Source organism: Acanthopagrus latus, chromosome 10 (genome assembly GCF_904848185.1).
Source record: "Acanthopagrus latus isolate v.2019 chromosome 10, fAcaLat1.1, whole genome shotgun sequence".
Taxonomy (NCBI): Eukaryota; Metazoa; Chordata; class Actinopteri; order Spariformes; family Sparidae; genus Acanthopagrus; species Acanthopagrus latus.
This window is the reverse complement of record NC_051048.1, coordinates 10,564,816-10,591,116: the sequence shown is the minus strand read 5'-3', so window position 1 is coordinate 10,591,116 and position 26,301 is coordinate 10,564,816. Positions and strand designations below refer to the sequence as shown.

Here is a 26,301-nt window from a genome sequence, read left to right as displayed (position 1 = left end):
ATAAGTCCGTCATTTACTTTCTAATTAATGAGGGGTTTTTTTTTCAGGTTTTATAGTAAACACACAATGTCTGGAAGGAGAAAGCATTTTGTAGCTCTGTTAAGACAAGTGCCATATGAATAAAGTTTCCCACAGAGGCTTTCCACCTCACATGAGGTTAAGGCTGCCTCTTGTGCCACCACAAAAGTTTTCATGGGACAAAACGAGTACAAAAACTACAGAGGTGTGAAATATTAGATGGTAACTACCACATTATATTTGAGTGACGGTTCTGTTAATCCTTACACTTAAAATAATACCCTCAAAGAAACAGACTGACGACATGTAATCTCTTAATCTCTGGCTGAACACGCATCTTTGAAATGTAATGATGTGGAAAGCCTGCACGACGTGGCTTTAAACAATACTGCAGTATTTTTAGGTTATATCGTGATACACGATATCTCAATATTTTGAAATCTCCTCAAAAACACTCCGTTTCCTGGTCAACTACCATTAAAACAGATCAAATAAGCCAGGAACAGGCAACACTTATGCCAATATTATAATGACATGCAAAATCTCAGAAGATATATAGTGTCAAATTAAGACAATGATATAATATCCATCTATTGCTCACCCAGTATTATTTTTTATTCTAACTAAATCAGAGCTTTCCCAGCTATCAAGCTCATTTGTGGCCCATGTGGCTCTAATGTGGTCTGAATAATGGGCCCTATTTTAGCAGCCTTATCAAGAACCAAACAAAGGGGACATGTTTGTCTTACACTATGGAACTCTAGGGGGGCCGTGTACAAAGTGCAGGTATAATGTAGACCTGCCCATAAAAAAGAAGTGAGCCAAAAGCTGGACTCAGAATCAGCCTGCAGCAAACCTCCTTGGGGCCTATATGAACACATAACAAGACCAAATCATGGAGCCCTCTGGTCAGCAAAGCAGTCCCACTGAAGGTCCACTGACCAGCTCCAGCTGCTTTCAGCTGTTTAATTCGGGCTTTATTTATTTATTGTGCTGTGAATATAATCATAACAGATACTTGGCTTATCGTCAAATCCACCTTCGAGACAAATCGACAAATAAATGAATGATGACGGTTGTGTAATACATTTGAAATCTCCGGACAAAGCTTGAGTGAGCCTTGAGTTTAGATTGTTCTGTCAAATTTGTGTGATGTTTCAACATCTGTGAGTGGTTAGGTGTTTAATTTATAATATAATTTGTTTTAATAGAGTGAAATCTCAGTCATAAAACTCTGACATCACTCAGTACTTTGTTTTAACCATTAATTGTGGCCCTAAAGTAACAGTTAAATTTAATGAGGGGTAGGGCATTATGAATATTGTTGTATCTTGAAATCAATAAAGAATTGTTCTCAGCTTGTCTGCCCTGTGTTTTCCCCAATTAATCCAGTTTCATGATTCAGAGGGGAATCTTTGCAAGCTCTGAATAGGTCAGCCTTTAATAATAATGCCTGAAGCGAGAAGAATGAGCATTTGTATTTATTTAAAATGTCTTTTACATGGGGATGGTCTTCCCCTGCTGAACTAGAGGCCAAAACAAAGAGATACGGTTGAAATAGTCTCAGATTATTTACCGTTTGTTTGCTCAGCAGGCGAAAATCCCTCTGGGAGAGACACTTCATTTTACTTGTCAGCTCAGTTATTTGGATTGTCAACTAAAATTTAACACTTTTGGGTTTGTTTTTTGTTTTTTTTTCCTCTCTAAGATCGGTTAATTTTTCTCAGCACAGATTTCCCATCAGCCATTAATTTCAAATCTTCAATCCAGTTTGTTTTTTTGTTTTTTTTCTCAGCACAGAGCCGTGATTCATGGGCTTGATTGTGCAAGTCGTGTTTATGCGCTCATTGCTGCGAAATCACGGGGTATGTAGAAATGGGTTCGGCAATCATCTCCCAGATGAGCTCTCTGCAGTCACATAAAATGCTTGAGTATCTCTCTTGGGAGGCAGGCCTTAACCTTGCTGGCCTTTTACATCTTGGAAATGTATGGAACCGTCATTCAGTGTGAAGCAGTCGCTATTCTCAGTCTGCCAGCGTCCCGGATGGGGAAAGAAATTAAAGAAGCTCCACTAGCTGAGTAGACTGTGTGACACCAAATATGACTAATCTGTTACAGTATAGTAAGACTGGCCTGACTTCACATCTGTCACATGATGTAAATCTAAATCAGAACACTCTCAGCCACATCCCAGCGGAGTCTGATTACGCTTGAAACTTTTCCTATGGGAGGCAATTTTCAAATCACTTTTTTCTTTCCAAATTAGACACCTCAGCTACTTATTTTGTCATCTAATAAAAAACAATAGATTTACTGGTGAAATTAATGTTATAAACTCCACGCTGAGCTCTTGGTCTTACATCACCTCCTTGTGCTTCAGTCATTCTCTCATTTAGTCCTGAAACCCTTTTTTTTTTTTTTTAGCTTAATCAGCCACATTCTTTCCACGTCTGGTAACAAAAAGAGCTGATTTACTGGGATCAAATTTACCTGATCGGAGTTTTCCTCCTCATCGTCTCCTGAAGGGAAAAATAATAATAATTCCTCCTTCTTTTAAAAGCTTTCGAATCGCTTTCACATTCGTGTGTCTGCTTTCCACCTCCGGCCTGCGCCGCGCGTGACGTGAGTTTGTGTACTCGACGCGTTACGGGGGGAAAACCATGCGACAGAAAAAAATCTGTGTGGGGACGGCTTCCTATTTAATTAAGGCGGTCGCCGCGGTAGTTGTCACATCATTTCCGGTGAGGGGGGGAAAAAAAGCAATGTGGAAAAAAAAATCTTTGAAACAGAAGCTGGTCAGTGCCAAAAACAGTCGAACATAAAGAGTTCCTGTCACCGTCATCAGTTTGGACCACTATTCATTAGCTTTCAACAGCTTCATTGCCAGCACTGTGTGTCTGGTGATTCTGTTCAGTATATCACAGCGCGTGTGTGTGTGTCTAGAATTACTCCAGACTCTCCGCGTTAGTTGTCTCGCCATGATGACATCAGTGAAGGGGAATTCTTTATTTTTCCTCCCCCAGCTCCTCTCCAGTGTCTCTCGCCTCGATATGTGGCAGCTGAGAAAAAGTCAAACGTTTTCTGTTTTATTTTTTTATTTTTTTTTTGTCCCGTCACGCCGTGTGTTTGTCATCTTTTCTCCTCTCCTCCTTTCTTTCATTTTATCCCGCTTTGATTCTCTCTCATACACATTCATTTAAATGCGCCACAGACCGCAGCATGTAAACAAGCGGGGCCAAGCAGAAGCTATTTTCCTCATTTAGGCAGACAGAACAACGTGGGGACTCAGACAGAGCCTCTTAAGACCTGGCTTATTCCACTTCCAGCAGAATGTGCACAGTCATTCCTCTCTCTCTCTCTCTCTCTCTCTCTCGCTCGCTCGCTCGCTTTCTCCCCTTGGATAGAAACTAGGCCAGCTGAAATCGGTCCACTCCAGACCAGTGGGGTTGCGGGGATTGCAAACTGAGACTAATTCACCAACAAAGAGCTTTTGAACCCACAAGGGTCTGATTAAACCCAGCGCGACTGATTCTGAACTCATGGCTGTTTACAGTAGAGTCTAAGATTGCGCCGTCTCCTCTTTTCTATGTCTTTGAATCGACAAAGCATCTCTTAAGTTATTTCCCGTGTTCCCGTAGATAAAGAGGGTCGATCACATTAAGTCCGCAGGAGTCCGACTTACACGGTGGTTTGGTAATTTCTTCTTTATTTAAAGTCATGAATTAGATTCACAGTCTCCATCTCTCTCTCCCTCTCTCTCTCTCTCAGGAAAAGGAAAGAAGAACGCAAAGTCAGAGCAGAAGACGGGCACGGTGGGGAAGGGAGCAGGGAAGAAGATCACTAAAATCATCGGGCTGGGCAAGAAGAAGCCATCGACAGACGAGCAGACCTCGTCGGCAGAAGAAGACGTGCCCACATGCGGTAAGACAAAGACTCTCTCAGTGTCCACACAGTGTCATGCAACCAGATCTGAAGGTGAAAGTTTGTGTACGCGTTCTTAATGAGTCAAAGAAAGGAGTAAATACCAGCGCCTCTGTAATCTCTTTCCAAAAGCTGTGTTTTTGGACTCATCAAAGTCTCGGCGCGGTGAGTTGTATGAAGGAGGATAATGGCGAAAACTTTTGAACAGCGGCCCTTCAAAAGAATTCTTGGTGGGTGAACACACGAAAAAGACAACAGAAGGTTGTGGACCTGCGCCGTGCCTCAGAATATTTGCTTTCCAAGCCACGTGGAAACGTTGTGTATCAACAACAATAAAGAAAGAACACTAACTGTGTGTTTTAGATGTTCGGATTGTACAGTTTGTGCACGGTGATAATCTTTTCAAAATTAATCAATACATGAAATCTGTGTAAAGACCCTACCTGAGAGATCTATCTTTATGTTAACTCCACTTCTCTTTGTAACTTTATTTTTATGCAATTGAGATTATCACAATTTCTTGCTGCGTGCGCTATGTTTAAAATGAAGAAGAACACTTTATCAGCCCTTTACTTTCGAGAATCTGGGTCATTCATTCCTGGTTCACGGTGGTTAACGGTGACAACAGCAAGTTTGTGTCACTGTGGGTTAGAAATGGCACAAGCATCAACAGCTCGGGGCAGCAAACACAGATGACAAAAGAAGAAGAGCTAAACAAACACCACATTTAATAGAAAAAAAGGGGGCTAAATAATCACTCCTAATATGTGCGTGCATAATTTGCCTGAAAGCTCAACTCCCCTGTTTTTATTTTTCCAGTCTCTAAAAGGTGCAGCCACAAAAACAGCCATTGCTTGAACCTGCAAATTAAATGTCAGCTCAGCCTTTTTCATAACTTTCATTTCCTGACCGCTTTTGCTTTGATCGACAGGCTACCTGAACGTGTTGTCCAACAACCGCTGGCGGGAGCGCTGGTGCCGCCTGAAAGACAACCAGCTGCTCCTCCACAAGGACCGGGACGACCTGAAGAGCCACATCGCCTCGCTGCCCCTCCGAGGCTGCGAGGTCAGCCCCGGCCTCGACAACAAACACCCCTTCGCTTTCCGCCTGCTCCGCAACGGCCAGGAGGTCGCTGTCCTGGAGGTGAGCCGCGCCTTCAGACAGTCTTATTTGATTCTGTACACGAGGATATTTGTACTTCTTGTTAAAGCCAGCTAATAAAACTCTCCCGTTAACCATTAAATGAAGTGCCAGAGTAAACACGTTAAAGCTCAGTCACAGCAGAAGAGGAAAACACTGCTTGTCATGTTTTCCTCCTTTTCCTCTCATGTGGTAAAACATCTCCTCCACCCAACACCGACTTGTGTCTGAGTCGTTTGATGTTGTTGGTGTATATGAACTTAGTCCATTCGCCCCGTGTTGCTGGTTTTGATTCTGTTTCCTCACACAAGTCTGCACGCTATCCTCCGCTAGACATTTGCTCCCAATTCTTTGTAAAACCATATCATTACTAAGCCTTTGATGGATTGGCAACAGCCAGCTCCTACAATTAGATTAGAAAAAGTCCTGGAATCGCCCAAGAAAGCTTTAACCGAGAAATGGCGCAATGGGTGTCTCAAACTTCCGCTTAGCACCACATTTTGTCAGTGCACAGTGCAGCTGTCGTGAACAAAACATGAACAAACCGATTGAGTTCATGTAACTCTGTCCTGTTTTTTCCTCCAGGCCTCATCTTCTGAGGTGATGGGTCGCTGGTTGGGGGTTTTATTGGCTGAGACTGGCTCCACCACTGACCCGGCCACGCTGCATTACGACTACATCGACGTCGAGACCACTGCCAATGTCATCCAGCTGGCCAAGCAGTCCTTCTGGTGAGGGACGCACAGCTTTGCTAGCGATTAAGCCAACTCAACTGTTTCTTATGTCCTGTTTAGCACTGAAATGTTTCAGGACCTTAGCGAGTCTGATTTGCTTTTATGCATGGCATATTTTTCAGCGTTAGATGCCAAAATGATGAATATTTAGGCCTGATTGTTACTAAAGTCTTGAAAATTCCTGCTGTTATGATCCATACAGTGTTTGTAACAGACTGATTGGTCAGTTTGAAGGACAGGTTCACCCAAAAATCATAACACAGTCTTTACCTGCTCTCCTTCATGCTGATGTAAAGTCAGGGGAATTTTTTCGTATTGCACAAAATATTGGTGGAGAAAATGACTGAATCTTAATTTTAGCGAACGTGAAACTCCAAAGTCACAGTAGTACTTTCTTTCTGCTGAATCCTGATTTTTTTCTATCCTCACAGTTTCACCAGTAAGCGCGCTGTCTCTCCTAACCCATACCTGGACAACCCGGTCAACGGCTACGCCTGTCCCACTGGAATGGCTCTACACTACGATGACGTGCCCATCAACGGAATAGTAAGGACACACCTGCGGCGACACGCAGCAGCTACACCCTTGTAGTTGTTTCTCTCTTTTTGTGGCTGAACTCCACTTTGATCGTTGCTCTTTTTGCCAACTGCTTTTTCACTTTTTCTGTCAGGCACTGAAGGTGCTACATGTGTGACTTTAACAGCACATCATGGTCAGATTAACTGAAAGTCAGAGTTGTTTCAAATAACAGAACAGAGTCACAGCTCTGTCTCTGTACGCTCCTCCAAAACATCCAATGATTTCCACCAGACTGACTGTATGAAACTGATCAAACTAGTGGAATTTATTTTAATACAATTACTGGAAAAATACCTTGCATTATCATAAAATGTCCCCCTCTGGTCAAAAATGTGCAAGTGTACATTCTTTCTCTACGCTCACTGAAAATCTGATTTTTAAGAGGAGGAAGCACAAACCATGAAGTGTGATCACAAATAGTTTGGAAGCCAATCGTGGTCAGGTGCTCAGCAGATGCACATGTGAAAGCAGCTACAGTGGGGCACACGTTAGCAGTTAATCTGGTTATATGCTGCCCCCTATTTGTTTTGAGCATGAGTGGGTGGACCGTTCTTACAGATTGCACCTTTTTGAAAAGATAAACTTGATATATTTCATCAAGCGTTGTATTTGGTGAGTGGTAAATTAGCAGTCACAGGTTTCCAGGTTGAAAATAAAATGGATTATGATTATTATGACTACTAATATTTAATATATGTTAAAATGTCACATGTAGCACCATTAGATTATGTCATTTATTGCAATAACACTTGCTCTGGCAATGTAGTATAACCTCTCCTCTTCTCTCCTCGCTCCTCTCCCCTCTTCCTGTTTCCTGTTTCTCCTCTCCTCTCCTCTCTTCTCTTCTCTTCTCTTCTCTTCTCTTCTCTTCTCTTCTCTTCTCTTCTCTTCTCTTCTCTTCTCTTCTCCTCTCCTCTCCTCTCCTCTCCTCTCCTCTCCTCTCCTCTCCTCTCTTCTCTGCCTGCTTGCATGCTTGCCGGGTCTAACCGAAGGACCCAGAGGCGCAGTACTCCACTCCCAGCACAGGGGGGCGCCAGCTGAAACAGGAGGCGCACTATGAGAACACTGACCTCTATGAGAACATGCCCTCACCCAAGCTGGCCACTCGCTATCTTCCCAAGTCTTCCTCCTCTTCCACTTCCTCTTCCTCCACCTCTAACAGGCACTACAAAACCCCTGTTTCTAAAGTCTCTTCTAAGTTCCTTGCCGCCGACACTAAAACTAAAGACGCTGCTCAGGTGACTAACACTCCGCTGCCTAACCCTCACCGCTTTCCACATTCACATTGTTCTTTATTTCTTTTTGTGTATGTACTTGTGATGACATTTTCTCAACATGGGGTTGTTAAGTTTTGATCCATCCCAGAAAACTGATGTGAATTTGGTTTTGTTTGTCGAAACAGATGGCCTCTTAGAATATTTCCCTGTATGACTTTAAAATTAAGTCCATGTGATTTCGTCATGATGGACGCGCTAAAACAATATGACCTGCTGGGAATTAATGATATATTATTAATGAAATATAATTAATGAATGATTAACACTCTGAGACAGAAACAGCCTCTACTTACTGGGAAAAGTCTAATATTCAAAATAGCAAAGCAGAGACCGATGTCAGGGGAAACACAAAATGATGTGTGTTTATGAAATGTGGAGGCTAAGTCAATTTGCCACAACTGTGCAGCAAGTATTTTAAATATGCAAGAATCTGAAAAGACAACATTTGATATTTTAAAGCTGTTATGGCTAACGTGTTAGCGAACAGTTGTTTGTTCGACATGGAGCAAATATATCAAGTTGTGTTCCATGAAAAAGGGTGGAAGTCTAAAAATGTGTCTAGAAATGTGATGAGATTAATCCCAAATGCAGAAAAAAGCTACCAATGTATTTCTCCACGCTCTTTTAAAGGTGAGATAATTGCTTAAAGCTGCATTGGGTGACTTTTCTCCAGGCCAGAGGTGGAAGTGGAACAGGCTGTTGAATACAATCTTGACACAATGTGTAATATTTGCCTACGGAGCAATGTTTGTCATTTGTCTCCACATGATTGAATAATAAATATTCTCTTTTCACTCTGTTTGCATCTACACCAACTCCTGAGGCAAATGTCTGACACGTTAGCTGCTAAATGCTCCATTATGTGCACCAGCTAGTCAGCTATCTGCTGTTCAGTGTCAGGCATGAGGTGTAAACAGTTTGTTTATCAAAGCTGGAGCTTGTGTGCCAGGAAACCAAAACAATGAGCTAAAAGAGGGTCAAAAAAACCCAAGAGGTGAAGAGAGCTGTAGAGTTTGTGGAAATTCTTTGTGGGTTCGCCACTATGAGAGACGTCTTTGACGTAACACTTGACATGCATTGACATACTGATTCTGCTGACAAATTTGGTAGGGTAGTAGTAGTGAGTACATTATCAGTAGAGCATGACCAATATATCAGCTGGCTGATATTATTGGACAATAACAAATATATCCATGTCTGTATATCAACTGCTATATCAATATCAGATTTCTTTTTTAACTTCTTAATGTCATTATGGGCATCTCTTAAAGAGCAATGACTTGCTTTACAAACAATTGATGGGTCAACTGTCACAACCAGTGTTCATAAACCTTTATAGTAACTTGATAAATGACATTACATTGTTAACACTGAAATAGCTATTGATTTTAGTTTACTTTACTATAAATTGACCTTTTATTATTGTTATTCTTGTTATTGCGTTTTTCCCAAATTCTTTTAAAAAACTTAAAACTCATATATTTGTGTATGTCAAATGACGAGTTCCCATCCCATTAGTAAAGTGGTGAATCTTCTGATCTGAATGCATTGTGGATGAGTGAAAGTGAGAGGTGCTTGGCCGAAGGATAGAGGAAATTCTGTTTATTATTCCTGAAGAAGCATGTCTTGGCTCACTGGACAAGGTGTTGTTGTTGGCCACCCACAAGCCAGCCTCTGTTTCCAGTCAGCCTGTGAATATTGTTGGCCTTCTGATGTAGTTCTTAGTATTTCAATTATAACCATGACGGGGGCCTGAAATCATTCCTGTGTCTTGTCTTTGGAAACACTCGACATGTGGATCAAGCTTTTCAGAGTAGATAGTGGCTGCCAACTTAAAGGAGCAATTCGCCCAGAAAATGAAATTCAGTCAGTAACTTCTCAGCTCAATGCTGATCAAAAGTCGGATGAAGTGTTGTAGTCGACGAAACATTTCTGTAACTTGGCTGCAAAACAGAAATGCAGCATCCTCAGCGACAACTGAACTTGATGGGGACTTGTTTTTGAAAAGAAAAAGAAATGGCCCCATGCAGCTCGTCCAGTTTAATCCAAGTTTAATCCTGAGATCGCAAATTGATTTGAAAGGACATAATTTTTTATGTGTTTATGTGTAGTACAGTATATGTACAGTATGACTATAGAATATTTATGGACTGTGAGAGTGTGTGTGTGTGTGTGAGTGTGTGGTTGACCCACATAGTGTATTTCCTCCCCTCTCCTTTACAGTGAGCATCAGCTGTGTGTGTAATTTACATTTTTATAGCCCCGCTCTAAGTGCCACCCTGCCTCCACCACCACACGAGTCGCCACATGGTGTTGCATGGAGCTCCGCCTCCTCCCCGCCACCCCCTTTGATGTGTGCGCTGTGTGGCGTGGCCAAGGGGGTGTTAACATCGCCTCCGAGACCACAAAGTGCCGCTCCACTGTGAGGGGTAGACTTTCATCTGAGGAGGTGTGCTTTAGACTGCAGGTGGCACTGCCAGCCTGATGACCAAGTGTCAAGTTTGATATGACGGGCACCTTATCAGTCATCTTTTTTAGTCTGGGTTTCTGCCGCTTGGAGAAATTGGCTAAGAAGGCTATTAAAAATGTATTTCTTTAGGACCAAAGCATTTAGAAAATATGACTTCATAAAGTTCATATAACTGAATCCTTTTAAACATAATGAACCGGCAGCCTCATGTCTCATTACGCTCAGATCAGATTGGTGGTCCGGCACCAAAACAAAGTTTATCATCGCGGCATTGCAACTATCAAACGTTCATGGCCACAAATGGATGTCAGTGCCTTGCATCCTGCTGGCAGCAGTTTAAAAATGAGTATGAAAAAACAGAATCAACTAGATATAATTAGTTTTATCATCACTGTATCATTTAAGGTGATATATTGCACACTTCATACTGTGAACAATTTAATAGAGTGGTGCAATTTGTAGTCCTAAAACCTTGAAATCAGTTAGCCTTTTGGCACCTCCAGTTCCCTCATTTCAAAATCTATGAGGTTTTTATATTGATTTTCAGTTACATGCCTGAGGTAAGGTGTGTGGCTACCACAGGCTTAAGATATTTACACTTTTGTTCTATTTACAATGTAATTATAAAGTGCTTACATGTCTTGGCGGTGGCTAAAAAGTTGCTAAATGAGACTACAGAAGTTGTAGACTCATCTACTCAGTAGTCCGTCTTTGCAGGCCGACAACTTGTAGATTGATCAATTTATTGAAAACATGTGTAGTGAGACGCTTAGTGGTGGTGACATTAAAACACCATTGTTATTATGGAACAAATGTCATCATGGTGTGTAGTTCCATCCTAATAAAAGCAAAAGCCAATTAATAAAAACATGAAATAATGTGTTTCACAGCACCTTAGTTATCGATTTGCTATAAATGATCATTATACAATTGTTTAAAAATACATTATTACATAAATACAGTATACTGGCAGCTGTGCTGGCATACAGGCAGCTGTTTTTTTGCCAGCTGGCACACAGTTAGCTCAGGAACATAGCGGAGCATTTGGCATTTAGCAGATCGTGAGTCAGATATTTCCTCAGGAGGTGGTTGAGACCAAAACAGAGCTGAAAGGAGAGTGAACATTGGACAACCATTCTTCAGGTTGCTGTTTTAGCCATAACAACTTTTTATAACGTAGTATTTTGTCAAGGATTTGTTTTCAGCTTGTTGCCATGAAACATTAATAAATGATAGATTTCTTTAAGAGATGTGTTTTCCTTATTCTAATACAAAACTATAGTCATTTAAACTCAACAGTATTCATCCATTTAAGGTTTGTATTATTGGAACAAATAGGTCACATATGCGCAGTATTCATTTTTCTAAAATATTGAACTCCTTGTTCTCCTCTCCTATCAGCTGAAGGGAAAGAAGGGAGCGGCGACCAATGGCGTGTCATCAAAACAGAAGGCGGAGCCGAAGAACCAGTCCAAGAAGATTGGAGTCAACGGGACAAACGGGACAGCTTCTCTGAAACGCAACAACTCCGGTAAGAAGCAACCAAAAAATACGGTTACAGGTTTACTGTATTTTCATTAGTGAGCTGAAGTGTTACTATCAGGAGAGCTTGTCATACTTTTAAGATATTTTTCATTAAATGTCATCAGGATACTAGCTTCCGAGAGTGGACCGCCTTTTCCAGTCAGTTCTTGTGCTGTTAGTGAGCAATCAGACAGTGTGTCTGGCCCCCCCCCGGTCTCGGCCTCACCACTACTTATTGCTTTCTAGCAAAACTCGACTCCACAGCAATTTGAAAAATGCAGGATGTCCTAATTACACTTGGTTTAAGGGGGGGGGTAAAAACCTAAAACCTATCATAACCTCGAGACGATCTGCGCAGCACAAGTCAACCAGACTTCTAACCTCCTGCCAACGTCGGGGTAACACTTCAAGCAGATGCGATAGCAGAGGAGGACGCCAGATTGTCGGGAGGGTGGAATGTGGCTATGTTAATCCTTGTGGTTCAGAATAGGGTTGGGGTTTTTTGTTTTTTTTTTGCCTAATGTGCGAACGAGGAGGGTTGTCATTCCTCCAAATGTCGGAATGGACACGCCAGTTATGTGTCATGTCGGATTTAGAGTACGCCACACTATTCTCATATTTCTAGTGTCAAATACGTAAGTATATTGAATTCAAAAAATAAAATGTCAGCGGTGGTTTTATTGAATCCTCAGAAGTTCCCATGCACACACACACACACACACACTGATTTTTAGATGGTTACCCTCAGTGTATTTTCCAGTAAGAGAGAGCCTGCAGCTGGTGTAATTAATAACTGCTTAAGGCTGTGGCTGGGAGTTCAGTTGGTGTCTTACCGGTACCCTGGGAATAAAGGCTATGCTTTCCTTTTCCCACGTGTTGGTTTGGGTTCTTGTTGTCCTGGATTTCAAGAGCAGCGCAGCATCACATGCGTGTATATGTATAACTCTGCATTACTCCAGGTTAATAGGATTAAGTTGTTTGATTTATTCATTTTCACTGACTGAAGATGAAAATTTGCGTTCAGTGAGACACTTCTCATTTTACTTGTGTCATAAAATCAGATGGAAAACTAAAGTATTCAAAATCTTTATCATTTAGAAAATGATCAATAGAATGTGAAGAAATGTGAGTGTGTCAAAGACGTCTTTGTATTGTATCCTCTGAAGTTGGCGTGCTAATCAGCTAGCCCCAAACCACTTTTTTACCTCATGAGGTGATTGTAAACAACACCAACTGCCCCCCGGCTGCTTCCAGGCTCCCAGTCAGCTAATAGGAGTGCTAGCTACATGGCTAGCTTAGCTAACTAGCTCAGGCGGATGCAGATAGAGAAATGTTTACCCTGGTAATATGCTGCCCCCTATTTGATTGGAGTTTGAATTCGACAGGTGTCATATTACACACTTTACAAAGTCATTGTTTTAGGCAGATCATTTTTGGAGCTGACCAGTCTGATGTGAAATTTAGCGAGATTAAGATTCCACAAAAACTGAGATCCAGATTGTTGTCCCTTTAATAAGCTAATAGCCGAGTCCCAGTCCTGCTGAGAAACTTCACTTAGGTGGCATCTCCTAATTAAAAGAGTTCAGAGTGTGACAGTATTGCAAAATGAATAACTTTCAAGCTAAAACAGATTTCTCCTACTTCCTGTAATTGATGATTTGTATCTAATCCAGAACAAAATGAGTGCCCTCATCTGATTTGGATGTTTGGAGTAGAAAAAGAAACCGGCACACGATGTAGCCATTTTGTCCATCTTTGTATTCGTCCACTTCACACCCGATCTTTTGTCTCGCAGACGCAGAGCAGTGTAAATACGGCAAGAACCGCGTGGAGGCCGACGCCAAGCGGCTGCAGTCCAAGGAGGACGAGCTGATGAAGAAGAAGCAGGAGATAAGGAACCATCTGACCCAGCTGAAGAAGGACAGGAGAGACCTGCGCACTGCCGTGGAAGCTGCTGCTGGTGAGAGAGCGCGAGAAAAGTCTGTCTTCGAGTGTTGCAGTGCTTATCGCTCAGCTAAACGTCTGAAATTTTAAAGAAGAAGGATGGCTGGGTAACGTGAAAGTAAAAGTTTATTAAAGTGAGACCCCCTCTCTTCCTCCTATAGGCAAACGTTCACACACCTCACTATCGGAGCGACTTAAGAAGGTGGAGGAGGACTGCAGGAAGAAGGAGGAGGAGCGGGTGAACCTGGAACTCGAGCTGACGGAGGTGAAGGAGAGCCTGAAGAAAGCCCTGAGCGGCGGGGTCACCCTCGGCCTCACCATCGAACCGAAAGCTGGCTCCTCCAGGCTCCAGGTCAGAACATCTTGGACTAACGTAGCGTCTCGCGGTTCCGACCGTCAACAAACCACATGCCACCATTAGCCACTAATTTCCTTCACCTCTGTGTGTGTGTGTGTGTGTATGTGTGTGTGCAGTCACCGGCAATGTCGCGACGGACCCAGGAGTCTTCTCCCTTCTCCAGCTGCGACACCAGCGACACCGAGTCCTGCTCCCTGCCGGTCAACAGCGCCTCGCTGCTCCGCCGGCAGCAGGCCGGCCAGAAGCCCTCGCCGGTCCGGGGACACGTCCTCAGGAAGGCCAAGGTCAGAGCTCAGAAAAGCAGGCTGCGGCGTTATAACATTGCAAATCATTTCGCTTATACATCAGGCTAGTTATCCTTGCAACACAACAACAATTTTGCTGTGAAATGGTTAACCTAATTGCATGTTTATGGCTTGAAACACGAAGTTAAGGACTCAGGACTTCGTAGCTGAGGCCTAAGACATACACAACAACGGGTTTTGACAGTGGAGGAGAGGAAGAGCGACACACAGAACAGGGTTTTATTTTGGCAGGCTTGAGGACAGTTTTTCACCTTCTGCTCATTTAATTTCACTTGGTTAATAATGATTTCTCTCAGTAATCTTGAAAGTTATAACGTCAAATAAAAAGTCGATGGTATCAAATGTAAATGCGTACAAAATGTGTAAGCGCATGCCAACTAAATGTGTCTTTGTGTGTTTTTCTGCAGGAATGGGAGCAGAAGAACGGCACATAAACCACTTCACCCCTCACTTTCTCTACATTTCCTTTCCTTTTTTTTTTTCTATTGAAGAAATTGTGTATATATTTATTTAAAACTGTTCATGCTGTCCAAGCGCGTCGAGGAGGACACAAGCATAGCGTTCACATGAACCAAAAACACGTTGCTGGTTTTAGTATCCTGTCAGTACCACAACATGAAACCTTTTTAAAAAACTTTTTTACTATTGAGCATGCTCAGTGTACTAAGTTGTTCAACATGTGTTGTCCGCTGTACTCCTTTATCAAGCAACCACCATTTGATTTTTTTTTTTTTTTTTTTTTTTCCTGTTTTTATTCAAATCTGTTCCAGCAGATTGGGGTTCAAAAAAAGGTCAAAAACCAAGTATTTATTTGTAAATGTTTAAAGGAAATACTAGCTTCCCTTTGTTTATTTATGTTTGAATATTTAAAGTTGTTTTTTTTTTTTTTGGTAGATTTTGTGGCGCTCCACAGTATCCCATTTGCTACACAGTCAATGGTTCTCACTCATGGGTGTCAGCATCAGAACAAACAAACGCGCGTCTTTAAGGGTCACGGCTATCGTAACACACACACACCGGCTGAGCAACAAAGCTGCTTCGCTCTAAGGGGGTATATGTCACCAAGCAGAATTATTCCAAATGTGCCCTATGAAACACTGTAAATCAAAGAGAGGTTGATCTGTAGTCTGTGTGTGAAAGTGTGAGACACTTTGACTTATTAAGCAAAGCAGCGGTATAGTTGCAGAAAATGTTCAAAATCACAAATTGAGACTGTAATAGAGTCTGTAAGAGTGTCCCCTTCCCTTAAGAAATGACAGAATTTAACTGTGTACTTTAGCAATAGTTTTGATAATATCTTGAGTCATATTTACAGTAACCAATGCACACGGCGTGACTCAGTCTCTTTAAGATTTATTTCTGTAGCATCTGTATGTAAAACTGGTAGATAAAATACTTTTTCGAAAGTAAACTTACATATAGCTGATCCTGCTGTGTCACTAAAATAATCAGAAATAAGTTGTTAGGGCTGCAGAAATAGAGCCCTTTAAAACCAAACACCATAAACATCCTTGACATATAAAAAAAAAAACAACTTGTAAACTGTCAGACCTCATGAAATTGGAAAATAAAATGTACACTACAATGAAAGAAATATGTACTTTATGAAGTAAACTGCTACATTTAGCCGCTTCCGCTCACCAAGCTAGCGCCGTAACAATGAATATAATGTGCGCGCTGCCCTCGCCTGGCAATAATGTGAAGCCAGCCGTTCCGAGCTTGTGTGCAGGGCGTATTAAATGTTGCGTATGCCTGTGAAACATGAGCACACGTGTCGTTTCACGTTAATTATGTGAACCTAAAACGGATCATTTGCAAATTTACTGGTTAGCGCGATTGCACCCAAAAGCAGCTCGCGCTAACCACTTGAGAACCCATAACTGTTGTATTCAAACAAACAAAGTCACTTCTGCGGATGTTATCGCACCTAAAACAGTCAGCGATACCACAGACCAACTAATAAGACCCTTTTCTAACAGTGTGTATTAATCGGGCAATGCGCTAGTTGTAAAAGTCGAACAGTATTACAGTTTCCTAAGGGGCTGACATATGTGTTTGGTCAGAGTAGTCCCAAATTAAACCACTCGACCGCTAGGGGTAATTAAGAAAGCGTGTTGCTGTTTGAACCTACAGTACCTTGTTGTTACTGTCAATGGAATAATTGTGCTTCTTCAAATGGTCCCTTACTGTGATGATGGATGGCTACCGCGAGGCTGTGGCGGGACTCTAGCCGGGTGTGTGTTCGCGCTTGGAAAGCAAGCTAAGGTCAGGCCGAGGCGTGGCCCCACCCCCCCCTTCGATTTTTGGCGCTTGTCATTGGAATGAAAAAAAAAAAAACAAAACTCAGAAACCTCAACTGACGTGGCTGACGTTAGTCCCTCATTCCAAGAGCCTCGGTCCAGATCCTCTAATCACACCACTGGTTTACTGTAAGCCCTGTGATCTGACTCTGTGTGTGCATGTGTGTGTGTGTGTGTGTGTGTGTGCGCGTTTAAACGTCTCCAAGGCACATTTCCAAGCCCATCGACAATACACTGACTCAAAATAGAGGCACTTGCTGTAAACTCGAAAGAAATTGCTGTGTTCCGCTAAAAAAAAAAAAAAAAAAAATCAAAGACTGTGACTTTGATCTTCATACTGCTTCACACACACTCACACACACACACGGAATAGCGTCACATTTTTATGCTGCTTTTTTTTTTTTTTTTTTAATGGCTTTATGTTCCACTGATCGCGCTTTTGCTGCCATGTTGATACCGCCAAGCAAACAAGGTGCTATGTTGGGATCGGTGACGGACGTAGCTGGAGTTTCGAAATCAGCACCGCGCTGCACATTGGCGCCCGAACTGCTCCTCGGCCTTATGTATGTATTTCCTGTCCCTTTTTTTCTGTGCCCGTTTGAAGGGATTACCCCCTCAAGTCTGTGAGCTAGTAGTTGGCATGTTAGCATTAAGACGGGGTGCATGGGGAGTTTGTATCTGCGAGTATTTAGTTCAGTTCGATTCCCTGTCGGCTCGGCGCGGCTTCAGCCTGAGCGAGACGTCTGATGTCAGTAAATGTGAACCTGCTGTACATAGCTTGGCTCTGTGGGACGGGGTGGGTGGGGAGGGGAGGGGGATGCACGGGGGGGGGGAGTACAGACTCATACATCAGTGTTTGTTTTTTGCACCTTATACATTTTCTATTCTACTGTTGTATTCTCGGACGGTCTCCGCCTCGGTGACAGACATGCTTGTACATAAAATGAATAAACTCTCTTTGACAAACAGCTGTTATTGTCTTTGTGCCTCGCTGCTGGCCTCGCCCTGAACATTCCTGGGAGCGAAACACGAACACTTGACTTTTTTGGACTTATCAATTTTGGCTGAGGTGCCCGACGTGGGCACTTCCTGCTCCGTCTGATGACGATCACGTGATTTTTTTTTTTATTTATTTGTTGTCCAAATGTGTCTTTCTGACATCAGATGGAAAACGACACTGTAGCTGTGCAGCCCCCTTGTGGCTAGAAAACGGAATAGCAGCGATTGGTAATGTAAAGTGTAATCAGCTGGTGGTAACACTGCAGACCTACCAGGGGAAAATTTGGGTGAGGTTCAACGGTATCGCCCACCACACCGAGCAGACTATGAGCGCTGTAACATAGCAGATCCACAAGCTTGACACCAACCTGCCCACTCATAACCCCCATATATATGAACATGCTCATAATGGCACCAGAGGCCCACACACTTTTTATTAAGGCTCTGAGGGGAGAGGAAGATGAGCCGGGTCAGTACTTGTTGGGTCCAGAACCAGTCAGAGCAAGAAGAGTTCTGCAACTGTATGAGGTTTTACTGTTCAGACACGAAAAGTGACTTTCAGATGAAGGAGAGAAAGACATATGTCACAAAATGCAACAGACCTGAGAAGTGTGTCACAGAGCAGTGTTCGCTTTTTTAATTCTATACTTCAGCACACACTGTCCAGAGCCCAGCATGGTGATGGACAGGATCTTACTTGTTTCTCTCAGGTCAGTGAATTATTAGTCATTTTTTAACTTCTCACTATTGTAGAAGTCGCTAAAACGAAAATTACTCACAAGCGTTGTTCTGACAAAGTTGTGGTAAGTTTAAAAGTTCAAATAAATATTTTTTATTTTTGTTTATTTTGCTGGGTAATAGTAGTATAAAAATTAGCTGTGGAGGAAGTAAAAGCAATGCAGCGATTCTCAATTACAAGTAAATTCTAAACAGGGCGTCATTGCAAGCACATTTTTTTTATTTCGAAAAAATCTAAATCTTGTCCTCTACACCTAAAAAAACAAAAAAAATGATGGGCATAAATGCACATAAGACAATATCCCCCATGGGAACTGATTCATAAAACATGGGTGATGAAAAAAAAAAAAATCAAAGAAAAGTCCCAACACAGTAACGGCTGCATTTTCAAACACAGAACATAAAGCAGCACATGACACTGAGCTGAAACCAGCGTGTCGACTATTTCCCTTTAGAATGAAACAGAACACTGCTATTTGTGTAGATTGGTTATTTATTACCCTACATTCCTTAGAAATAAAGACTGCCCAAACACCTGGTCTGAGTGACCTGATGACTCTGCGAGACATCCTTACATCCAGGACGGACGAGAATGATGTATAAAGACGTTTGCATTTCTTAATGTGGCCTGCTCTGTGTTTTCCCTATGGAAAAACAATGCCTTCGACAATGATGCAAAGCAGGGCCCAAGAGTGGTCACAGGGGGAGTTTTCTGATGATCAGGACAAAACACAACGGCTGGTTAAGATTTGTTTTTTTTTTTGTTTTGTTTTTTTTCACGTTAATATGACAAATCTCGCTCCAGGCATGGATGCGATCCTGTGATCCCACCGCCATCGCACAATGATTTCTACATCAGAAACGCACACACAAAAAAAAAATTGAGCAAAGTTTGTCGGGTCATCCAAACCTGTCGGTATGTAAGCTAAGTTTTCACCTGTCCACCCATCTGACGAAAGCGCACTGGAACATCTACGGTCTAACAAAGCAAACTAAGACTGGAAGGGAGGCGTGCGAGAGGCGGGATCATAGAAATGACGGCGTATGATGACACTCTCTTATTTTAAACAGTGTTGGCTACCGTGCTCAGCGTGAATGAGTACACCCCCTTCGAAAAGTAATATTTTAAACAATATCTCAGTGCACACAAAAACAATTTCCAAAATGTTGACAAGACTAAACTTTATATGACATCTGTTTAACTTATAACATGAAAGTAGGGTTAATAATATAACGTAGGGAACAAAATTTTCAGTTGTACTCAAATTAGGGTGATGCAAAAATGAAAGTCTCTGGAGCAAGACTAAATTTTACACTACAAATGTCTAATTCAACAATAATCAACCACAGGTGAGTCTAATTATTCATTACACAGGTGTCCAGCAGACAGTTGACTATAAAAGGGTGTAGAGAACCCCTTCCCATTTCATGTTGTTAGCAGTGGCACCACATGGAAGACAAATGTCTCAAGAACTGAGGAAATGATTTCTTTACAAAAACTTTAAAAAGATGGAACTGCAACCATCTCACAGAGACATCCAGGTCGTCCACGGAAGTTAACACTTCGTCAGGAGCGTCTTCTGATGGGAAGGGTCGAAGAAAATCGGCATGCAAGTTCACTGCGGTTATCAGAGGAAGTAGAACGCCAAACTGGGTTGGCATCACGAGTTCACAGATGTATCGCTCTATACTGCGAGAAAAGATGCCACCATCACTCCGTGCCCTTGGTCATCATGCACTTTTCCAACATGACAATGATCCCGAACACACATCTAAGGCCGATGTTTCCAACTTGTTCACTCCGTGCCTGGAAGACTTGGCGCTGTCATGTGTAATCTGAGTTATGTTATTGACCTTACTTTCATGTTATAAGTTTAACAGATGTTGTATTAAACATATATATTCAACATTTTGGAAATTGTTTTTGTGTTCATTGAGATATTGTTTAAAATGGTACTTTTCAAAGGGGGTGTACTGGTGTATGAACCTTTGCCACTGCTGCACAGTGACGACTGAACGAGACACGTGAACCTTGTGGCCCAACACGACCAGTGACCAACGAGCCCGGATACACTTTACTATTTCTTGTAAACCTTCTGAATGTCACGTAATCTTCAATCAATCAATCAATCAATCAATCTTTATTTATATGGCGCTTTTCATACAGAAAAAGTGCCTCAAAGTGCCTAACAGAAATAAACAAACAACAGCAAAAAAAGAGAAACCGCAAAATGAAGTCAAGAGAAGAAAATCAAAAGAACCCAACCCTCCCGCCCCCTCAGACATGCACAGAGACATACACACTCATACACACACTCACATATATGCACGCAGACACACACACTCATACACACCCATACAGTGGCTGTCGCCAAAGAGACATGGCTGGGCAGCGAGACCTGTTGCATGGAGGAAGCTACCTTTGGGGAGCCAACCACACCAGGAGAGATGTCGGACCAAGGCCACAGGGACCACCCCAACCCGGGCAGACAGGAGACCCCACACCAAGGAGCAGAGCCCTCTGGTCACCCGGGCCGGAGCCGTCCATGGGACAGCACCCCCCGCGGCCAGACCAGAGACAACTCCCAGCCCGGCAGGCCCCCATGAGGAAACACTGGAGATTAAAAACTGACAGACTGAAACAGTAAAATAAGGCAAAAAGCGTAGAAGCTAAAAACACGAGGGACTAAAACATAAAAGCATAAAGGCTAAAGACACGAGAGACGAAAACATAAATGCATGAAGGCTAAAACGTGAGAGATTAAACAGTAAAAAAGGATCAATAGGAAATAAATAAATAAAAGAATACAAGTGCTCTGATTAGCACGGCATAAAAGGAATTAAAAAGAACACGTGGTTTGAGGCCTAATGACTAATGACTGAGATGGTCGGGGCTCCGAAGTCCAGAGTGCAGACAATGAGACATTCTTACACCCAGGACAGATGAGACGTTTTTATGAAGACGTTTGCATTTCTTAATGTGGCCTGCTGTGTTTTGCCTATGGGAAAAAAAAACAAAAAAAAAGAACAATGCCTTCGACAACAATGCAAAGCAAGGCACAGCAGTGGTCACAGCAGAGTTAACATGATGCATAGGACAACACACAGTGACTGCTTTAGTTGTTTCTTGTTTTTGTTTTTTTCCACATTAATATGACAGATTTCTGACAAAAGCACTGGGGCTTTTTTTTCTTTTTTTTTTGCAGTGGCTCCATTTCTGAAAAAAGTCCAGTCCTTTGCTTTCACTTTATCAAAAATGTGATTTCTTCACATTCTTTTGATAATTGTAATACTTTTTTTTTTTTTTTTTCCTTTTTGTAAACCATTACACTCACATATTTCAAAGTATGTTACCATCTATGACCACTTGTTTGTTGCATTACAGTTCATATTAAAATCATCTGGTACCCGGAAAAAGTCGCCCCTCCCGATGTTAGTCTTTATTTTGAGGGCACGAGAATTAATAATATATTTGTCCGTGATCGACACGACCAGTAGTCAGTATGTCTCCGTCATTAGAGCACTCTGGGATTTGACAGCAAAATTATGGAGGAAGGCGTTTTCTCATTTTCTTCGCTTTTCTTATTTCATTTGATTTTTTAAAACTTTTTAATTTATTTTTTATCTGAGTAAAATGAGTGGTGTTAAAAGCAAACATCTGATTTGGTTTCTAAGTTGACACCGGAACTGCTTTTTCACTGTAAACATGGACACGTGAGCACCAAAACACACAGTTACTGTGGTGTCTCTTCGATGTATTGCGTTGGCTAAATGGCTAAATGCCATCGGAGTAAGCGATGATATACGTTTGTTTCTTATTGGGGCTAAACCGGCCCCGGTAAAAACAAGCGTGCCTGCCACCAAAGGTCTGTCATCACAATGCTTTTTTGCATAAACGACAGAGCGGAGGACAGATAAATGGGTGGCGTTTCCTCTCAGGTCACCACACGCGGTCCACAGATCAGCATCGTGATGGAGAGGATCCTGCTGGGTGTCATCTGTCTGTCAGGTCGGTCAGTTCTTTGACTAGCAGTGTTTTAATTAATCAAGTTGATCCACTTTGTATTTCTAAAAGAAAATGACGTTGGTCCCCAGGGTGCCGCATCTTCTCCTCGGGCCTCCTCCGTCAGTACCACCACGTTCCTGAGCTCATGACTTGGGCCGAAGCTCGGGCCTACTGCAGGGAGACGTACGCGGACCTGGCCGCCATCGAGAGCGCCGACGAAATGAACCAGCTCGTCAGCGCCTCGTCGCCCGCCGGTACCGACTACGTCTGGATCGGCCTGCGCAGCACTATCTCCTGGAGGTATTCGGATGAGTACAATGACACCATCCGTCCGGGCAACGACTTCTGCGTTCTGCGCAACAGCAGCGGTGAACTGTGGTGGGATCATCAGTGCTCGGCGGAGGCTCCATTCGTTTGCAACAATGGTAAGCAGAGGCCAGCACGCCTTTTGATTGTTGTCCAGTGTCATTTTCATTTTTTCATTTCATTTTTTTTTCTCAAATCGCAGGAACACTGCAGAGTCCTGAGTTTGTTCACGTGGCGGCAGCGATGAACTGGTCCAGCGCCCAGAAGTACTGCAGGGAGAACCACACCGACCTGGCCAGTGGGAGGAATGAGACCCAGCTGCGGGAGATCACGAGCTTGGTGGCCGAGGAGCACTGGGCGTGGACCGGCCTGTTCGCCGACCCGATCATCGACTGGTCCGACGGCAGCGACTTCGGGTTCAGGCACTGGTACAGCCCGGAGTACGAGGTTTTGTCGACGGACGCCGCGTGCGCCGCCGCGTCCCTGCAGACGTCGGGACGGTGGTTGCTCTTCCCGTGCGAAACGACGCTCCCAGTCGCCTGCAGCAGCGACCCTCCACCTGGTGAGTATCTACTGCACCTACAACAATCCTGTTTCAATCCAATTGAGGCATTGTACGGTGAAAATATCCCCTCCATTGAAACAAACAACAAGAGGGTTTTCTTAATCACATTTGTTGACCATCGTGCACACCATCCTGTAGGAGGGCAGCGAGCACATTTACTCAAGTGCTGTTCTTGAGTATGAGTACCAAACTGTGTACTCTTCAGATCCAGATTCATAAAACAATATGAAATCAACAAAATGGAATTTCGATGGAGAAGATACCTGACAGAACGATCATCACCTCGCGTGAATGCATCAATAACTACGATCTAATAATGTCATGGCTGACGGGTCATTCAGCACCACGAGTCGCTCCGCTCCTGCTGTTTTGCTCATGCATCTACTAACAAAGTATTTCTACACTTTTTACACACACACACACACACACACACACACACAAACAGATCTGAGAACTAGAACCAGAAGCACTCATGGTGTGTTTTGCCCTCCTCGCTCTGTGTCCCTGCAGACGTGTTTTTGCTGGCGGTGAAGCTGAGGATAGAGCCGGGGCGCTCCTCCTTGGACCCCAACGACCCGGCGGTGAAAGCGGACATCCTGAGACAGGTGGGGCGCCGAGGAACAGATGAAGAAGAAATTTGCGTTTCTTCGTTTTGATTGTCTCGCCCTGCGTTCGGCCTCCGTGGTAAAACAAACGCAGGATGCAAAGCAGGGCGCAAGAGTGGTCACGGGAGAGTTATTATGATGATCAGGACAACGCACAGTGGCTGCTTTAGTTGTTTTGGGTTTTTTTTCACATTAATATGACAGTTTTTCACTCCAGGCACGGATATGATCGTGTGATTTCACCAGGGTTGTACAATGATTTCTGCGTCAGGAGCACTAGATAACGAGACCAGAGTCTGTCTAGTGATCACAAGCCAGTTAGTTTGGAGGCCTTTGCGTACGAGTGCCCCATGCACTCCATTGAGAGTTAGCTTGCGCGAAAACGAAACTACACTAAATCTTAAAAGTGCCTCTTTCGCCGTGATTATGAATTTACACGAAGGTTTGACTCGTATACGTTCACAAATAAAGCCTAGGTTGCTTTCTGGCGAGAGTTTCACTTTAAGCAACGTGTGAGAACGTTTCAAAATGGCTGCCTTCTGTGTTTCCCCAGCTCCAGGACAGGCTGAAGGAGAGCGGACTGAGCGGAGTCACCTTAAATTGGAGAGAGCAGCCTGATGGGAAAGTCTTCACGTGACGATCAGAACTCCGGATTTATTCCTGCTCCCTCTTACTTGGAATCTGAGAGGAATTCTTCACTATTTTAACTTTTGCATTCATTCTTTTAATGTGTGGCTGTTTTCTTCCCACAAAATTGGCGAGGCACTTAGACGGGGCACAGCAGTTTAAAATCATTTGACGGAACCAGTTCATTTGATACTGAACATCTGAACACTGGTATCGACTCAAATGACGTACGTTCAAGAAGATGACAACTTTTGTAAAGATGCACCGTTCAGTCTTTGGTTAAAGGGCCACTGCGCAGCTTTTGTGTGGAAACCCAAACTCTGAATATTGATATTTACAAAATGAATGAGGTAATAATGCAAATTCAGAAACATTTATCTTTTCCATAAGCGAATAAAGAAGCTGTTCTCAGAGGGAAATAAGGTCACCAGAACACTGCTTGAAGCAAGAAGGTGTGGTGGGGTCCGCCACATATAAACAACGTAAACCAAGTCTGAAATAGTTTTATTAAAAAAATCACTCAATGGAGATTTTTCTATTCTGATTAAACAATAGTGCACCTTTAAATATACTGTGCCAGCAACCATTGTACCTCAGTCTTAGTGTTCACTGTATCCGAATTAAATCTAATAAAATGTAATAAAATGTAATGATGCTTTAAACTCTTTTGAACTCTGACATCATCCAACAAAGGCTGTTTGACTCTTGTCACCCTTGTGATGTAAACATGTGTGAGCTGTGTGTGAACCAGTGTGTACTTGCATAATTCTGGCTGACAGATCAATCGGGGTGTCTCTGGGCGCGGAGCTCTTTCAGCCTGTTGGCAGCATTTGGTCTTATTATTATGCGCACAGCCATCTGCAACCAAGAAAAAACATTCGACAAAAGAATTATTTAAGTATCAATAATGAAACCTCTGACAATCTTATTAAAGCCTTGTGTCTCCTAAAGTCTAAAATCTTCACCCCAGTAAATTAAAGGAATCGAAAATCGAAATAGAAAAGAGTGAGCAATTGAAAGTGATATCATATGCATTAACTGCTTCAACATATTTCTTCATATGACAGATTATCGTGCTTAAAGTGACTATCAGGAACTTTTTAGTGCTTATGAAACAATTTGTGATTCCACTGATGATTATAAATGGCCTGTAGCAGCAGACGCGACCATCAGCCTGCAGCGTTCACACCTATACATTTTTCCTTTTTTCCATTAAATCTATCAATACAGAATAGAAATGACTATAAACCAACATCTACAACAAATAACAGAAGCTGATGAGCTGGACAAAATTAACCAAAAAAAAAAAAGGGAGCCCACCCAGACAAACCCATGATGGGTGATGTAGGATCTGGGTCCTCTAGGAGAAAAACTAAACAAAACAAATAGCAAAATGAACTAGAAAAACAGACAGAAAGAAAGGCAGAAGTGCCAAAAGATGTTTAAATCAAGTCACCAACACAAACGTCTTCAGTCAAGCATGAGGTGAGAACACAAGACACCGTGAAAGTCTGAATCCTCTGCGCATTACAACCAGCAGAGGGAGACTGTAAACAGTTGTCACATAAGGCCAAGATCACTGAGGGATCCGGACTTTTATATAGCCTTATTGACAGGACAGATTGAGATTTGACAGGTAAAAGACAAATCCCAATTGTCAGTCCTCAAGGGAAAGCAGATAAACGAAAAGCCAGAATCCCCTTAAAAACCACTCTGTGTCGTGCGGCAAGGTGTGTATCAAGTTTACACACACACACACATACACACACGAGACACCAAAAGATAGGTAGATTAAATCTTTATAAAGCTTGTCGGAGACTGGCACCGGAAATGTTTCATCTCCCATGTTTTACAGGTAGATGGTGCTGTTACTGTGCTTTTTCCC

General features: G+C 42.7%; 2 protein-coding genes across 6 annotated transcripts in view; both read left to right on the top strand.

Annotated features, from left to right (window-relative positions):
- The window catches only part of afap1 (actin filament associated protein 1), an 87,491-nt gene extending 70,611 nt beyond the window's left edge, over positions 1–16,880 (top strand). For 3 of the 5 annotated variants that reach the window (XM_037112896.1, XM_037112895.1, XM_037112894.1), the window contains exons 9-18: positions 3,787–3,939; positions 4,871–5,082; positions 5,665–5,810; positions 6,245–6,359; positions 7,385–7,630; positions 11,541–11,670; positions 13,459–13,623; positions 13,769–13,959; positions 14,082–14,249; positions 14,678–16,880. In XM_037112896.1, the coding sequence (XP_036968791.1) occupies positions 3,787–3,939; positions 4,871–5,082; positions 5,665–5,810; positions 6,245–6,359; positions 7,385–7,630; positions 11,541–11,670; positions 13,459–13,623; positions 13,769–13,959; positions 14,082–14,249; positions 14,678–14,704 (1,553 nt within the window). In that variant the 3' untranslated portion in view covers positions 14,705–16,880. The remainder of the gene's footprint in view (positions 1–3,786; positions 3,940–4,870; positions 5,083–5,664; positions 5,811–6,244; positions 6,360–7,384; positions 7,631–11,540; positions 11,671–13,458; positions 13,624–13,768; positions 13,960–14,081; positions 14,250–14,677) is intronic. The other 2 variants (XM_037112898.1, XM_037112897.1) reach the window with 1 other exon arrangement.
- A 5,084-nt stretch (positions 16,881–21,964) lies between these two features.
- Positions 21,965–25,066, top strand: LOC119027390 (secretory phospholipase A2 receptor-like). Its single transcript, XM_037112554.1, has 5 exons — positions 21,965–22,316; positions 22,403–22,738; positions 22,822–23,181; positions 23,695–23,789; positions 24,343–25,066. The coding sequence occupies exons 1-5, from the start codon at positions 22,226–22,228 to the stop codon at positions 24,424–24,426; spliced, it is 966 nt and encodes a 321-aa protein (XP_036968449.1). The 5' UTR covers positions 21,965–22,225; the 3' UTR covers positions 24,427–25,066.
- Positions 25,067–26,301: the final 1,235 nt, after the last annotated feature.

Excerpts from the sequence above, each read along its gene's own strand:
- LOC119027390 (XM_037112554.1), top strand. The coding sequence starts at position 22,226 with ATGGGTGGCGTTTCCTCTCAGGTCACCACACGCGGTCCACAGATCAGC. Across the intron at positions 22,317-22,402 it reads GGGTGTCATCTGTCTGTCAG|GGTGCCGCATCTTCTCCTCG; the intron begins GTCGGTCAGTTC and ends GTTGGTCCCCAG. Across the intron at positions 23,790-24,342 it reads AAGCGGACATCCTGAGACAG|CTCCAGGACAGGCTGAAGGA; the intron begins GTGGGGCGCCGA and ends GTGTTTCCCCAG.